Source organism: Salmo salar, chromosome ssa15 (assembly GCF_905237065.1).
Source record: "Salmo salar chromosome ssa15, Ssal_v3.1, whole genome shotgun sequence".
In the NCBI taxonomy this organism is placed as follows: Eukaryota; Metazoa; Chordata; class Actinopteri; order Salmoniformes; family Salmonidae; genus Salmo; species Salmo salar.
This window is the reverse complement of record NC_059456.1, coordinates 50,058,959-50,076,759: the sequence shown is the minus strand read 5'-3', so window position 1 is coordinate 50,076,759 and position 17,801 is coordinate 50,058,959. Positions and strand designations below refer to the sequence as shown.

Below are 17,801 nucleotides of genomic sequence, written 5' to 3'. Positions count from 1 at the left end.
ATACATACATACATACATACATACATACATACACACAGTACCTGTCAAAAGTTTGGACACCAATTCATTCAAGGGTTTTTCTTTATTGTAATATGTTCTACATTGTAGAATAATAGTGAAGACATCAAACCTATGAAATAACACATATGGAATCATGTAGTAAACAAAAAAGGGTTAAACAAATCAAAATATATTTTAGATTTTAGATTCTTCAAAGTAGCCACCCTTTGCCTTGATGACAGCTTTGCACACTCTTGGCATTCTCTCAACCAGCTTCACCTGGAATGCTTTTCCAAAAGTCTTGAAGGAGTTCCCACATATGCTGAGCACTTGTTGGCTGCTTTTCCTTCACTCTGCGGTCCAACTCATCCCAAACCATCTCAATTGGGTTGAGGTCAGGTGATTGTGGAGGCCAGGTCATCTGATGCAGCACTCCATCACTCTCCTTCTTGGTCAAATAGCCCTTACAGAGCATGGAGGTGTGTTGGGTCAATGTCCTGTTGCAAAACAAATTATTGTCCCACTAAGTAAAAAAACAGATGGGATGGAGTATCGCTGCAGAATCCTGTGGTAGCCATGCTGGTTAAGTGTGCCTTGAATTCTAAATAAATTATAGACAATGTCACCAACAAAGCACCCCCACACCATCACACCTCCATGCTTCACGGTTGGAACCACACATGCAGAGATCATCCGTTCACCTACTCTGCGTCTCACAAAGACATGGCAGTTGGAACCATAAATCTCACATTTGGACTAATCAGACCAAAGGACAGATTTCCACCGGTCTAATGTCCATTGCTTGTGTTTCTTGGCCCATGCAAGTCTCTTCTTCTTATTGGCGTCCTTTAAATCAAATCAAAGTTTATTTGTCACGTGCGCCGAATACAACAGGTAGACCTTACAGTGAAATGCTTACTTACAGGCTCTAACCAACAGTGCGGGGGAAAAAAAGGTATGTGTGTGTGTGTGTGTGTGTGTGTGTGTGTGTGTGTGTGTGTGTGTGTGTGTGTGTGTGTGTGTGTAGGTAAGTAAAGAAATAATACAACAGTAAAAAGACATTTGAAAATAAGAGTAGCAAGGCTATATACAGACACCGGTTAGTCAGGCTTATTGAGGTAGTATGTACATGTGGCTATGGTTAAAGTGACTATGCATATGTGATGAACAGAGAGTAGCAGTAGCGTAAAAAGAGGGGTTGGCGGGTGGTGGGACACAATGCAGATAGCCCGGTTAGCCAATGCGCCGGAGCACTGGTTGGTCGGGACAATTGAGGTAGTATGTACATGAATGTATAGTTAAAGTGATTATGCATATTAGATAAACAGAGAGGGCGGGGGGGTATGGGGAGAGCACACAATGCAAATAGTCCGGGTAACCATTTGGTTACCTGTTCAGGAGTCTTATGGCTTGGGGGTAAAAACTGTTGAGAAGCCTTTTTGTCCTAGACTTGGCACTCCGGTACTGCTTGCCATGCGGTAGTAGAGAGAACAGTCTATGACTGGGGTGGCTGGGGTCTTTGACAATTTTCAGGGCCTTCCTCTGACACCGCCTGGTATAGAGGTCCTGGATGGCAGGCAGCTTTGCCCCAGTGATGTGCTGGGCCGTACGCACTACCCTCTGAAGTGCCTTGCGGTCGGAGGCCGAGCAATTGCCATACCAGGCAGTGATGCAACCGGTCAGGATGCTCTTGATGTTGCAGCTGTAGAACCTTTTGAGGATCTCAGGACCCATGCTAAATCTTTTAAGTTTCCTGAGTGGGAATAGGCTTTGTCGTGCCCTCTTCACGACTGTCTTGGTGTGTTTGGACCATGCTAATTTGTTGTTGATGTGGACACCAAGGAATTTGAAGTGCTCAACCTGCTTTAGTAGTGGTTTCTTTGCAGCAATTTGACCATTAAGGCCTGATTCACGCCCGAGTCTCCTATGAACAGTTGATGTTGAGATGTGTCTGTTTCTTGAACTCTGTGAAGCATTTATTTGGGCTCCAATTTATGAGGCTGGTAACTCTAACGTATCCTCTGCAGCAGAGGTAACTCTGGGTCTTCCTTTCCTGTGGTGGACTGCACTTGAAACTTTAAAAATTCTTGTAATTTTCCAGATTGACTGACCTTCATGTTTTAAAGTAACGATGGACTGTTGATTCTCTTTGCTTATTTGAGCTGCTCTTGCCATAATATGGACTTGGTCTTTTACCAAATAGGGCTATCTTCTGTAAACCACCCCTACCTTGTCACAACACAACTGATTGGCTCAAATGCATTAAGAAGGAAAGACATTCCACAAATTAACTTTTAAGAAGGCACACCTGCATTCCAGGTGAATACCTCATGAAGCTCATTGAGAGAATGCCAAGCGTGTGCAAAGCTGTCATCAAGGCAAAGCGTGGCTACTTTGAAGAATCTCAAATATAAAATATATTTTGATTTGTTTAACACTTACTACATGATTCCATGTGTTATTTCATAGATTTGATGTCTTCACTATTATTCTACAATGTAGAAAATAGTAAAAAATAAAGAAAAACTCTTGAATGAGTAGGTGTGTCCAAATTTTTGTCTGGTACTGTATATATATTTAGATTTTTTGGGGGGGAAATTGATCCGCAGCCTACAAAAGTTGCCCATCCCTAGTCTAGCTGGTCAAGCTGGTCTGACCAGCAGGGTCTAGCTGGTTCATAGATTGTATATATACTGTAAATGGATAAAGCCATTGATCATGTGACACCATTCATTCCTATGTGGAGACTCAATAGCGCATTTGAAGCCAAGGGGAAGATCTCAATTGCATACTCCTCGCGTCCTCTCTCCTTGTGTCGTTCTAAAAACACATTAGAGGAGAAGGTCAGCGGGGAGGGACCTCTGTCTTTCTCATCCAATGTGTTTTGAGTAGGAGACGAGGAGAGAGGACACGAGGAGTATGCCTTTGAGATCTTCCCATAGAAGTAGATTTTTAGCTTAATAAGATGGTGTCTCATAGAGACATAAATGCGCAGATTGAGCTAGTCCAGGAAGTGACGTTGCAGGCTAGGTCAGTGCTGCCCCCTCTCATTGAGGATCTCAAGTTGAAGGCCGACCAGGCCGACCGGGGTACTGCAGGTTGCTGGTAGAAGCTAAATTATATTTTTAAAGGTGCAATATGCTTAAATCGCTCTGCAATTTCCTGGTTGCTAAAATTCTAATAGTTAATTTTATTTCATTTTTTTGGGCAAAACAAGCAGTCATTGTGTAGAGAATCATTGTACCATCTAAACCGGTGTGAAATATATTTTCCATATCCCAAAATATTTTATTTTCAGCTGTTTGAAGCTGGTGTACAAAACCGAAAATAAAAGATGCAAAAACGAAACTTAAGAACGGGAAGCATAGAAATAGAACATATCTACTGCTTCATAGACTTGCTTTCAATGACAATGACAAGCCACCCAAAAAGTTACATATTGTAGCTTTAATGTCTGAGATTTTAAATAATTGGTTCAAGAACATACACTATATATACAAAAGTATCTAGACGCTCCTTGAAATGAGTGGATTTGGCTATTTCGGCAAAACCTGTTACTGAAATGTGTATAAAATCAAGCACACAGCCATGCAATCTCCATAGACAAACATTGGCAGTAGAATGGCCTTACTGAAGAGCTCAGTGACTTTCAACATGGCACCATCATAGGATAAACCTTTCCAACAAGTCAGTTCATCAAATTTCTGCCCTGCTAGAGCTACCCAGGTCAACCGTAAGTGCTGAACCGTAAGTGCTGAAGCGCACAGCGCTTAAAAATTGTCTGTCCTCAGTTGCAACACTCACTACAGAGTTCCAAACTGCCTCTGGAAGCAACGTCAGCACAATAATTGTTCGTCATTTAAATGGCAGAGCAGCCGCACACAAGACTAAGATCACCATGCGCAATGCCAAGCATCTGCTGGAGTGGTGTAAAACTCGCCGCCATTGGACTCTGGAGCAGTTGAAACGCGTTCTCTGGAATGAGTAATCACGCTTCACTATCTGCCAGTCCGACGGATGAATATGGGTTTTGGCGATGCCAGGAAAACGCTACCTGCCCGAATGCATAGTGCCAGCTGTAAAGTTTGGCGGAGGTGGAATAATGGTTTGGGGCTGGTTTTCATGGTTTGGGCTAGGCCCCTTAGTTCCAGTCTAGGGAAATCTTAACGCTTCAGCATACAATGACATTCTAGACTATTCTGTGCTTCCAACTTTGTGGCAACAGTTTGGGGAAGGCCCTTTCCTGTTTCAGCATGTCAATGCACAAAGCGAGGTCCATACAGAAATGGTTTGTTGAGATCGGTGTAGAAGAACTTGACTGGCCTGCACATAGCCCTGACCTCAACTACATCGAACACCTTTGGGATGAATTCGAACACCGACTGCGAGCCAGGCCTAATTGCCCAACCTCACTAATGCGCTTATGGCTGAAAGGAAGCAAGTTCCCTCAGCAATGTTCCAATTTCTAGTAGAAAGCCTTCCCAGAAGAGTGGAGGCTGTTATAGCAGTAAAGGGTGGACCAACTCCATATTAATGTTGAAGTTGGACGAGCAGGTGTCCACATACTTTTGGTCATGTAGTGCACAGCTGGTCTAATAGAAGCAAGTATTGGCACCATGATTGTCTTACAAAGAAAACAACAGCCTGCAGTACCGTGGTCGCCCTTGAACTTCTGGGCTTCTATGAGAGGGGGCAGTCATTCTCCCCTGAGCTATTCACAAAGGCTGGTCACCAGCGAAACCAGTACTAGTCACCAGCATATGCTGGTCTATGCAGTTTTTTTCAGCAGGGAAACTTTTCCCCAATAAATGTTGTATTCATGTCATGTGCATTAAGCATACCTCAGAGGGGCAGTTGATCTTGGTGCGGTCGTATGTGAAGTTGTTGTAGACCTGCTTCATGCCCACTGGCTCCAACTGTAAAAACAAAACAATACCGCTGTCAGACCACAAACCTACACAAACCTATATGCCTGGAAATACACTGACCATAGAGCTCATGTGTTTTGAGTTATGCTTCAGAGTGCTCTCTATGTAGCCTGGTCCCAGATCTGTGGGTGCTGTCTTGAAAATGAACATGGGGAGTTGGCAAGACAGCACGAACAGATCTGGGACCACACTACTCTTTATGTGGCTGTCCTTACCATGTTGTTCCAGAGAGCAATGGCCATCTCAGCGTGTGCTCGCTCACTGATGTGGAAACAGTCCACTGAGAAGAAACTCAGGTCAGGCTTCCCAATCTGAGAAGACAAGGGAACGCAGTGTCAGTGTGTGTGTTTGTGCGGGCTTGTGCATACATGCATGCATACATGTGTGTGTGTGCAGTTAAACCACACTCACCCCAATGAAAGGGACAAATGCGTTTCGTAAGTAGGGTTGAACGACTACAGTGAAGTCCTCTCGCCCATCATAGCGCCCCCCAGAGACCAGTCGTTCAGTCTCGATCTGGACAGAAGCACAGAGAGGGTAGAGAGAACAAAGAGACACTGTTAAGTATTGTAGAATTTTGTCGGATTGATCTGATCACATCGAATCCCTGTATCTTTATCTGTGGAACTTGTGTATCTCTGAGTAACACACTTTACATGACACATTGAAGCATTGGCAAAGACCCTCCAAATCCCAGTTGTTTTAAGATTGGTAGTTCAGACCTTGTTCTGCACTTACCTGGTACTCCTGGTTGATCCGCCTAACCTCTGTAAGCTCAGGGGAATTCTCTTCAGGGTTCAAAATGCAGGGGCAAGCATTCCTGTGCAAAACAAAGACATGTGAGAGGAAACATTCTGAATATACACATTCTACCGACATACGGTGCAGTGGGTGTAGCTGCTGTCTTCGTGGGGAAATGGGGCGGTTCCATACAAACCTCTGTACGAGGTTGCAGACCAGATCGTTCTTCCTGACACTCCTCAACGGATTCATTTCCAGAACCTCGATAACATTGACCATTACCCTCGGTACCTTAGCGAGAGAGATGGAGGGAGAGAGAAATGAGGGGTGAAAGATGGCATGATATTTGGCTTTGGATCTTTAGATTCTGCAAATGATCTTCGTTGAGTAAGTACAGGCTTTCACCGATAATAGATCTCCATTACCAAGCTGTCCATCACTTACCTCTTTGTACAGCATGTCCAGGCTCAACATCAGATTCTCACTGTAGTTCTTGGGTGTAAGGTTGTACTGTGTAAAGAAGAGCATACAGTAAATAACGCTATTTTTAACACTACCACAGTTCCTCAATGTGCAAAAGAATTATTAAGATTGTAATACTTCTGTGTGTCTTTTGTTTGACTTTAAGATAAGAATACATACATGGTCCATGCAATAATCACACAGATCCCTGGCACCAACTAGTAAGGTCACTAGCTTCCAATCCTGTTCAAAATTCACCTTCTGTGTGGAAGACAAAGGGATACAATGAGAAGAGAAAAAAATAGCTATAGATGATCATACACTTATATAATACAACGATATGTAATTATGTTTACTAACTGAGTCCAGTATAACTATTCAACACATTGAAGAGGCTGTGTCCCAAATTGAAACCGATTCTCCATGCGGTGCACTACTTTTGACTGGGGCCCATAGAACTCTGGTCAAAAGTAGAGCAGTATGTATGGAAGTGGTGCCAATGGGACATAGACCAGAGTCTCACCTTGTCATCTTTCATGGCCTTGATGAGAGCTTGGACTTGGGCTGCGATGTCACTACAAGAGACATTTGTTAAAATGTGATGTTTATTATGCCTTTATTCAAATGAGAAGAAAAGACAGGAGAAACGGAGGGGGAGGTGATAGGCTAGCAGCTAGAGCTGCTGGAAATGAAAGGATGACACAAAAAAAGAGGATGGGAAATAGATTGACAGGAAAAAAAGGACAGTGAGTGGACGAAGGAACAGAGAGGTCTAAACTTAGCTCTCTACTCACAAGGCCATGGCTCCAGGCACCGCCATGTTGAAGCCGTTACTCTGCAGAAAGCCCTGACCCTTGGAGAATCCCTGGAGGGAAGGGTTGAATTTCTTCAGGATGTCTGAGAGAGAAAGAGAGATGGGAAATACTTATTGGCTTATTCTGGTAAAGCACACAGACATTTCAGTATCAAATGGTCCCTTTTAGCTAAACTACAGAGAGGGTGCTGGATGAAGAACGTTTCCTCTATACAAGGAGGCTGCACTCCAAAGGAATGTCATGATATCATATGCTGAGACCGCCATCTTGTGGATATGTGGAATGCTGCAATGCCACAAGATCATGGGACAGGTGATGTCATGTCTTGTGCACTGGGTGTTCATTGAAGCCTTTCTCCAAAGATGTGACAGAAATGGGTCCTATGTGAAATCATCAGTGTGGGGAAGCTACTCTGAAAATATAGCGTCGCAAGCTAGAATTTACTTCACACCGGAAGAAGTTAAGAAACATATAGTTTACTTAACTTTTCAAAAGTAGCTCACTACATCCAAACTGTGAGTAAAAAAATGTCATACCTAAATCTGAAATGCCATAGACTACAAATTGCAAGAACAGATCACTCTGGAGTCAGATGTTAACCGAATTTGTAATTTATCCTACTAAACACAAAAAACGAGTTTTCCTTTAAGATGAGCCAATAGGATCAGTGACAAGAGGAAATAGTGACTCACTTGGTAGTGTGGTGACAGTGTCCAAGGTCTGATCTCCTCCGATACTGCAGAAATGCGCACACATTTAGTCAATTTCACTGTTGACAATTGTTAAAAAGCAGTATGGCAGTGTCAATGTGCTCTGCAAGTGGTCCATAACGTGTATGCTGAGTAGTTTGACTATTTTTCTGCATGATTCATTACAGTAGGTACCTCCATGACACTCCTTTATACTGCGTGTTGAGTTGCAACACGTTCTTTGCCTTGGCTCCAACTGCTGCCTGCAAACAGATGACAACAAAGGCAAATAAACAACCCATCATGTAACAAATATACTGTATCCTCTCAGCACAAAGGATAATATAAAAGTCAGACACAAGCATGTACTGCTGGTACATTCGTATGCATATGAATACACTTGACTTGCACAAACACTTCGAACATCAATGGGGCATCACTAATGCCAAACGACTCCCTGATAACAAATGATTAGATGGTTCATATCAGGGTTTTTCTGGTTCAAAAAGTGGCTTAGCTGGTGGGCGTGGCAGGGGGCATGGAGATATTCCAAGATGGCGTAGCAGTGCGGACGTGTTTGTTGTTGTCCCATGTAAAATTTTTTTTTTTCATATACATTTCAATATATTTCAACCTTTTTTGCCATTTTTTAATTATATATACCTTCCAGCAACCCGCCTCACCCAGTGTGATACGGATCTGCTATTTTTAGACCTTATAGCTAGAACCTCCATCAGAAGCTAGCCATCAGAAGCTAACCACCTAATTAGCTACTTAGTCACTGTTAGCCACTGCTAGCGGCCTTTACCTTTAGCTCAGACACCAGCCGCTTTTAGCCTGGATAATAACTGCCAGTCTGCACAGCGCGATATCAACCCTGAGCATATCGGACTGCTTTTGTACACTGCATCACCGGATTCCTGCCGTAAGCTCTGGACCATTAAACTGGATCATCCCAGCTAGCTAGCTGCTACCGAGTGGCCCAGCCCCGAAGCTAGTCTTGAGCCTGGCCCATCTCCCGGCCTGCTCAGTGGACCCTATGATCACTCGGCTACACAGCTGATGCCTCCCGGACCCTTCACTAACACGACTAGAAGCAACTACATCACCGGATTCCTGCCGTGAGCTCTGGACCTTTGCACCGGATGCACCGGAGTGACTATAGTGGCTAACGCCCTTGTCCCAAAGCTAGCACCAGTTAGCCTCGAGCCAGGTGCATCTCCCGGCTAGCAAACTAAATTACTCCAGCTACAATACCTATTTTGCCAATTGCCCTGGACCCTTTGTCGACAAGGAGTCCCGCCGATCCATCACGACTGATCTGCCGATGTAATTCTGTCCGATGTGCCCTCAACCGGCCTTTGCCGGACGTCGGTGATGCCCTTGTCCCGCAGCTAGCACCAGTTAGCCTCGAGCCACGCACATCTCCTGGCTAGCGTAGTAACAACTACCTAACGGCTTCCCTGTCTCATCTATTGCTGTTCACTGGACCCTATGATCACTTGGCTACATAGCTAATGTCTGCTGGACTGTTCATTAATCATTGTACTCCATTTTGTTTATTTTGTTTATCTGTTGGCCCCAGCCTCGAACTCAGGCCCTGTGTGTAGTTAACTGACCCTCTCTGCCCATTCATCGCCATTTTACCTGTTGTTGTTGTCTTAGCTGATTAGCTGTTGTTGTCTTACCCATTGTTGTCTTAGCTAGCTCTCCCAATCAACACCTGTGATTGCTTTATGCCTCGCTTTATGTCTCTCTCTAATGTCAATATGCCTTGTATACTGTTGGTTAGGGTAGTTATCATTGTTTTATTTTACTGCGGAGCCCCTAGTCCTACTCAACATGCCTCAGATAGCTCTTTTGTACCACCTCCCACACATGCGGTGACCTCACCTAGCATAACTAGTGCCTCCAGAGATGCAACCTCTCTTATCGTCACTCAATGCCTAGGTTTACCTCCACTGTACCCGCACCCTACCATACCCCTGTCTGTACATTATGCCCTGAATCTATCCTTCCACGCCCAGAAATCTGCTCCATTGATTCTCTGTTCCCAACGCACTAGACAACCAGTTCTGATAGCCTTTAGCTGTACCCTCATCCTACTCCTCCTCTGTTCCTCGGGTGATGTAGAGGTTAACCCAGGCACTGTGTGTCCCCAGGCGCTCTCATTTGTTGACTTCTGTAATAAAAGCCTTGGTTTCATGCATGTTAGCATCAGAAGCCTCCTCCCTAAGTTTGTTTTACTCACTGCTTTAGCACACTCCACCAACCCTGATGTCCTTGCCGTGTCTGAATCCTGGCTTAGGAAGGCCACCAAAAATTCTGAAATTTCCGACCCCAACGACAACATTTTCCATCAAGATAGAACTGTCAAATGGGGAGTAGTTGCAATCTACTGCAGAGATAGCCTGCAAAGTTCTGTCATACTTCCCAGGTCTATGCCCAAACAGTTCGAGTTTCTAATTAAAAAAATTAATCTCTCCAGAAATAAGTCTCTCACTGTTGCCACCTGTTATAGAACCCCCCTCAGCTCCCAGCTGTGCCCTGGACACCATATGTGAATTGATTGCCCCCCATCTATCTTCAGAGTTTGTTCTGTTAGGTGACCTAAACTGGGATATGCCTCCTACAATCTAAGCTAGATGCCCTCAATCTCACACAAATTATCAAGGAACCCACCAGGTACAACCCTAAATCCGTAAGCATGGGCACCCTTATAGATATTATCCTGACCAACTTGCCCTCCAAATACACCTCTGCTGTTTTCAATCAGGATCTCAGCGATCACTGCCTCATTGCCTGAATCCGTTATGGGTCCGCTGTCAAACGACCACCCCTCATCACTGTCAAATGCTCCCAAAAACACTTCTGCAAGCAGGCCTTTCTAATCGACCTGGCCCGGGTATCCTGGAAGGATATTGACCTCATCCCGTCAGTAGAGGATGCCTGGTTGCTCTTTAAAAGTAATTTCCTCACCATCTTAAATAAGCATGCCCCTTTCCAAAAATATAGAACTAAGAACAGATATAGCCCTTGGTTCACTCCAGACCTGACTGCCCTCGACCATCACAGAAACATCCTGTGGCGTACAGCACTAGCATCGAATAGGCCCCGCGATATGCAACATTTCAGGCTAGTCAGGAACCAATACTCACAGTCAGTTAGGAAAGCAAAGGCTAGCTTTTTCAAACAGAAATTTGCATCCTGTAGCTCTAACTCCAAAAAGTTTTGGGACACTGTAAAGTCCATGGAGAATAAGAACACCTCCTCCCAGCTGCCCACTGCACTGAGGCTAGGAAACACTGTCACCACTGATAAATCCACGATAATCGAGAATTTCAACAAGCATTTCTCTACGGCTGGCCATGCTTTCCTCCTGGCTACCCCAACCCTGGCCAACAGCTCTCCCCCCCCCCAGCTTCCTATTTCCTATCAGCTTCCTATTTTGCAACAAAGCCTCCTTCACTCACGCTGCCAAACATACGCTCGTAAAACTGACTATCCTACCGATCCTCGACTTCGGCGATGTCATTTACAAAATAGCCTCCAACACTCTACTCAGCAAACTGGATGCAGTCTATCACAGTGCCATCTGTTTTGTCACCAAAGCCCACCACTGCGACCTGTATGCTCTCGTCGGCTGGCCCTCGCTACATATTCGTCGCCAAACCCACTGGCTCCAGGTCATCTATAAGTCTTTGCTAGGTAAAGCTCCGCCTTATCTCAGCTCACTGGTCACCGTAGCAACACCCACCCGTAGCACATGCCCCAGCAGGTATATCTCACTGGTCATCCCCAAAGCCAACACCTCTTTTGGCCGCCTTTCCTTCCAGTTCTCTGCTGCCAATGACTGGAACGAATTGTAAAAATCGCTGAAGTTGGAGACTTATATCTCCCTCACTAACTTTAAGCATCAGCTATCTGAGCAGCTTACCGATTGCTGCAACTGTACACAGCCCATCTGTAAATAGCCCATCCAACTACTTACCTCATCCCCATATTGTTTTTATTTACTTTTTTGATCTTTTACACACCAGTATTTCTACTTGCACATCATCATCTGCACATCTATTACTCCAGTGTTAATTTGCTAAATTGTAATTACTTCGCTACTATGGCCTATTTATTGCCTACCTCCTTTCTCAATTAGCACACACTGTATATAGATTTTTCTATTGTGTTATTGACTGTACTTTTGTTTATCCCATGTGTAACTCTGTGTTGTTGTTTTTTGTTGCACTGCTTTGCTTTATCTTGGCCAGGTCGCAGTTGTAAATGAGAACTTGTCCTCAACTGGCCTACCTGGTTAAATAAAGGTAAAGAAGAATGAGCTAGATCAGACATCAGCGTGGCTACATTTTAGAGGCCCTCATCTTGGTGCTGTAGAGAAATTTGAGCATTTTTGTGGGCTATACTCAGCCTTGCCTCAGGATGGTAAGTTGGTGGTTGAAGATATCCCTCTAGTGGTGTGGGGGCTGTGCTTTGGCAAAGTGGTTGGGGTTATATCCTGCCTGTTTGGCCCTGTCCGGGGGTATCATCGGATGGGGCCACAGTGTCTCCTGACCCCTCCTGTCTCAGCCTTCAGTATTTATGCTGCAGTAGTTTATGTGTCGGGGGGCTAGGGTCAGTCTGTTATATCTGGAGTATTTCTCCTGTCTTATCCGGTGTCCTGTGTGAACTTAAGTATGCTCTCTCTAATTCTCTCTTTCTCTGTTTCTTTCTTTCTCTCTCTCGGAGGACCTGAGCCCTAGGACCATGCCTCAGGACTACCTGGGATGATGACTCCTTGCTGTCCCCAGTTCGCCTGGCCGTGCTGCTGCTCCAGTTTAAACTGTTATGCCTGCGGCTATGGAACCCTGACCTGTTCACCGGATGTGCTACCTGTCCCAGACCTGCTGTTTTCAACTCTCTAGAGACAGCAGGAGCAGTAGAGATACTCTCAATGATTGGCTATGAAAAGCCACCTGACATTTACTCCTGAGGTGCTGACTTGTTGCACCCTCGACAACTACTGTGATTATTATTATTTGACCATGTTGGTCATTTATGAACATTTGAACATCTTGGCCATGTTCTGTTATAATCTACACCCGGCACAGCCAGAAGAGGACTGGCCACCCCTCATAGCCTGGTTCCTCTCTAGGTTTCTTCCTAGGTTTTGGCCTTTCTAGGGAGTTTTTCCTAGCCACCGTGCTTCTACACATGCATTGCTTGCTGTTTGGGGTTTTAGGCTGGGTTTCTGTACAGCACTTTATATCAGCTGATGTAAGAAGGGCTATATAAAATACATTTGATTTTGATTTATGTTAATTTCCAGCAATTCTACACATTTTTCTTTTGCTCAAACATAATAACAAAATGAATATTGCTAAATTCATTGTTTTTGGAATCTTTAATTCTCCCTGACTGTCTAGCTTTTATTTAGGTGATTGTTAGTTCCCAAAGATGATATTATAAAAAAAATATATGTCCATTCTCTTTTCCACATACTTTGTATCTGGTTTTAGTCGTTTAAGTTTACACTTAAAGCGTTTTTCAACCCTAAAATGAATTTCCCCAAAATTGCACAAAGTGTTGTTTTTTTTACACTGTTTGGACTTTTAGGGCCAGCCCAAGGTTTACAATGGCGTAAAAATCCCTGGATATGTCAGAATATTTGCTATCAGCACATTCAGATTGTGCTTGTAAAATAGAACAAATGGATGCATACAGGCGTGCACACACACACACACACACACACACACACACACACACACACACACACACACACACACACACACACACACACACACACTCTCTTACAGTGTTTGAGTCTCCCAGTGCTGCCACCACCTTGATGTCTCCTGGTCGCAGCTTATGAACTGGGGACAGACATACTGGTTGATACATAAACACAAATACACCAGCATCTCTTTACTTTCCATTGTCCATAATGTTACAACAAATTAATCATACACTGTTTGGTTTCGACACCTATCTCAGACACGTTGTGTTTTTGGTGTGGTGAGGGGGTTGGACAAATGTCATGCAACCAGATCATTGGCCTTCCCTCAGTCATGCACTTCCTCTTATGAAACCTTGTCACCTCTTACTACACTTCTCTCACCTGATGTAGGCACAGAGGTGGATGGAGCAAAATTCCCACAAGAGAAGTCACTTCCCCAGTTCTGGGAGAGAAGACAGACAACATATTGACAGATGAATGTGAGACAGTATTGTCAAATATTTAATACCTAAATTAACTATGAACACATTGCTGTAATAACAGTTATCATTACTCCTCTATCACTTGAAAGTTTTGACTTGGTCCACCTTATCTACACATGTACATTTTTTACTGGAAGGCACAGAGATTTACACCTGGAATGGTGGCCTACCGTAATTGGTGGAGGTGTTGGGGTGGGTTCCTCATAGGTGTAGTTGCTGTTGACATAGGTCCGCACGAATGGTGAGGTCTTGGGGGAAGACGGAGACACAGTTGTATCAGCTAAACATATAGTACAATCAAAACTTTATATTCATGAATTGACATGTTATAATTGCACTCTTTTCTGTAAAACTCCAAAAGGGTGACCAAAATATATCTCAGTAAATGCAATGAAATAAAGTGAAGATGTCACAGTAGTTCTATAGTTCCGACAATTGTAAACATATTGTCATAATACTGTACCTTAGAGGGGCATTTCACAGGGGTAACGTCATTAAAGTCCTGTTGAGCAGTCTTCTTGCCCAGAGGCTCCAGCTAGTGGGACACAAAAGCAACAATAATAATTCAGCAACATGTCAGAGAATTGAAAAGAACTGGGATGATTGTATTATAGCTTGCATTTCAACTCAAGGTGTTATTTGTGTCTCAATTTTGTGAATCTTCCTTTATGTCCCTCAGTGCAAAACAGTGTTGTGTTTTGGGTAGTGACAGTCAGAGCCATATACTGTATATGTTATGACATGTCACATGTATTGTCACATGTATATATGAAATGTCAGGCTCTATATAATATATAGATGGATATATGTCAGGTGGCCTACGAGAACCTGTCGGGTGTCGCGGATGACTTATTGTTAGGAAAAAGGCAAAATGCAACGAAAATTTTTTTTTGTGGAAATTGAGATTTTGGTTGTTTTGGATACTTTAAACCATTTACTTTGTTGTAATGTAAAAATATTGCATTATTACTTAAGGAAAATTGTTCATTTCCATTTTTTTTTTAATGTTAGCTTGCATGCTCGATGTGAAAATGCTAGCTCAAACCTCCCTGACCTGAGTGTCACAGCTGACTTGGCCCATTCAAGGCAACATGCTACAGATCAATTACATCAGGCTGGTTTAGACACAGGATAATTAGCTAGATTGTTATTAATGTAGTCGAAAAAAGTTGTCATTTACAATCAACAATGTAGTTATGAATACAAGTGGGTCGGATTTTCATCCATACGCCGTAGCTAATGAGTAACGTTCATAAAAGAGGTTCAGACTTTCTTCCGACGTTGCTTGATCAGTGATTAGGCCTATTAGCTGGCCAAAATGTCATGAAAAGTGATTAAAATATATTAAAAGTAATGCAGTAATTTCAGCCGTTCAGAATTATTTAGATTGTAGGTAGCAAAGCAATCAATATCCAATCAGTGGCAGTTCTAGCTTGTATGGCTCTCTGGGTGAAACCCCCCCCAAAAAAAAGCACCATTCTGCACTAACTAATTTAATTCAGACATTTGGAACAACACAAATAAATAATCATAACATTTAAAACTATAAAAATATATACAAAAATAAGACTCATAAATATAAAAAAGACGTAACAAAGACGAATAATTATTTGCAAAATGAGTGTTTGCAAATAATTGCAATTCATCTGATCACTCTTCATAACATTCTGGAGTATATGCAAATTGCCATCAAACAAACTGAGGCAGCAGACTAATATTTTTGTCATTCTCAAAACTTTTGGCCACAACTGTACATACAGTTAAAGTCGGAAGTTTACATACACCTTAGCCAAATACATATAAAAACTCAGTTTTTCACAATTCCTGACATTTAATTCTAGTAAAAATTCCATGTCTTAGATCAGTTAGGATCACCACTTTATTTTAAGAATGTGAAATGTCAGAATAATAGTAGCGAGAATGATTTATTTCAGGTTTTATTTCTTTCATCACATTCCCAGTGGGTCAGAAGTTTACATACACTCAACTAGTATTTGGTAGCATTGCCTTTAAATTGTTTAACTTGGGTCAAACATTTCGGGTAGCCTTCCACAAGCTTCCCACAATAAGTTGGGTGAATTTTGGCCCATTCCTCCTGACAGAGCTGGTGTAACTGAGTCAGGTTTGTAGGCCTCCTTGCTCACACACGCTTTTTCAGTTCTGCCCACAAATGTTCTATAGGATTGAGGTCAGGGCTTTGTGATGGCCATTCCAATACCTTGACTTTGTTGTCCTTAAGCCATTTTGCCACAACTTTGGAAGTATGCTTGGGGTGATTGTCCATTTGGAAGACCCATTTGTGACCAAGCTTTAACTTCCTGACTGATGTTGCTTCAATATATCCACATAATTTTCCTGCCTCATGATGCCATCTATTTTGTGAAGTGCACCAGTCCCTCCTGCAGCAATGCACCCCCACAACATGATGCTGCCACCTCCGTGCTTCACGGCTGGGATGGTGTTCTTCGGCTTGTAAGCCTCCCCCTTTTTCCTCCAAACATAACAATGGTCATTATGGCCAAACAGTTCTATTTTTGTTTCATCAGACCACAGGACATTTCTCCAAAAAGTAGGATATTGGTCCCCATGTGCAGTTGCAAACCGTAGTCTGGCTTTTTTTATGGCGGTTTTGGAGCAGTGGCTTCTTCCTTGTTATGTCGATATAGGACCCCATTTTACTGTGGATATAGATACTTTTGTACCTGCTTCCTCCAGCATCGTCACAAGATCCTTTGCTGTTGTTCTGGGATTGATTTGCACTTTTCGCACCAAAGTAAGTTCATCTCTAGGAGACAGAACGCGCCTCCTTCCTGAGCGGTATGACAGCTGCGTGGTCCCATGGTGTTTATACTTGCGTACTATTGTTTGTACAGATGAACGTGCTAAGTTCAGGCATTTGGAAATTGCTCCCAAGGATTAACCAGACTTGTGGAGGTCTACAATTGTATTTCTGAGGTCTTGGCTGATTTCTTTTGATTTTCCCATGATGTCAAGCAAAGAGGCACTGAGTTTGGAGGTAGGCCTTGAAATACATCCACAGGTACACCTCCAATTGACACAAATTATGTCAATTAGCCTATCAGAAGCTTCTAAAGCCATGACATCATTTTCTGAAAATTTCCAAGCTGTTTAAAGGCACAGTCAACTTAGTGTATGTAAACCTTTGACCCACTGGAATTGTGATACAGTGAATTATAAGTGAAATAATCTGTCTGTAAACAATTGTTGGAAAAGTTTATTGTGTCATGCACAAAGTAGATGTCCTAGAGACACCACTTTCACCTTATGTCTCGAAACACACAGCACCCTCTTCCTCTGAGCAGCAGACACACACAAAATAAACACAAGTCTACCTCTGGATACTTTGACCGAATTGACAGAACCCAACTCCTTCTTCACCCAGCCTGATACCACATTCGGATCGGCCAAAAGGCATGGGTTCACCTTCTTAATGAATCGTACTCCCACTGGGCCAGAGTCATCTCAGGCATTTTCCTGGTCATTGGGGTGAGGCTCGGAAGCCTTCACCTGACCTCATTCTTTCTCCTCACTTTCCGTTGACTGCTCAGGGTCTCAGGTGAGAGAGGATCTTCAATGTGGAGCAAGCAGGTATGTTAAGATATCTAGCTAGCTAGATAAGTACACAATGCATTAGCTAGACTTTATAAACTATCAGGCCTTCACTACCCGCATCTACTTTGCATTTGTTCAAGGTAGACTATAGCCAGTGATGTTGGAGTAACTACTATTGAAGACAAGTTTGAAGACAAGATGGCATAGCTAATTGTTACCATTATTTTTTACATCTTTCATGCCATCCAGTGTTGTATATAGTCAAATCAAACAGATCTTTCTTTAATGTTTTTCATTTTAGGGATTTGTTGTTGACGGTTCATAATCGCAGTGAAAGGTACGTTCTTTTGTATCATTATATTATACTGTACATGTATCTATTA

The 17,801-nt window shown here is 43.1% G+C and overlaps 1 protein-coding gene across 2 annotated transcripts in view; it reads right to left on the bottom strand.

Annotated features, from left to right (window-relative positions):
* Positions 1-17,801, bottom strand: part of LOC106571632 (phospholipase B1, membrane-associated) — a 32,294-nt gene that overhangs the window by 1,756 nt on the left and 12,737 nt on the right. For both annotated transcript variants that reach the window (XM_045695822.1, XM_045695823.1), the window contains exons 27-41: positions 14,309-14,380; positions 14,016-14,093; positions 13,745-13,805; positions 13,441-13,499; positions 7,831-7,898; positions 7,639-7,682; positions 6,926-7,028; positions 6,655-6,706; positions 6,312-6,392; positions 6,114-6,179; positions 5,866-5,960; positions 5,667-5,748; positions 5,340-5,444; positions 5,144-5,239; positions 4,842-4,916 (exon numbers count right to left, since the gene is read on the bottom strand). In XM_045695822.1, coding sequence (XP_045551778.1) covers positions 4,842-4,916; positions 5,144-5,239; positions 5,340-5,444; positions 5,667-5,748; positions 5,866-5,960; positions 6,114-6,179; positions 6,312-6,392; positions 6,655-6,706; positions 6,926-7,028; positions 7,639-7,682; positions 7,831-7,898; positions 13,441-13,499; positions 13,745-13,805; positions 14,016-14,093; positions 14,309-14,380 — 1,137 coding nt within the window. The remainder of the gene's footprint in view (positions 1-4,841; positions 4,917-5,143; positions 5,240-5,339; positions 5,445-5,666; positions 5,749-5,865; positions 5,961-6,113; positions 6,180-6,311; positions 6,393-6,654; positions 6,707-6,925; positions 7,029-7,638; positions 7,683-7,830; positions 7,899-13,440; positions 13,500-13,744; positions 13,806-14,015; positions 14,094-14,308; positions 14,381-17,801) is intronic.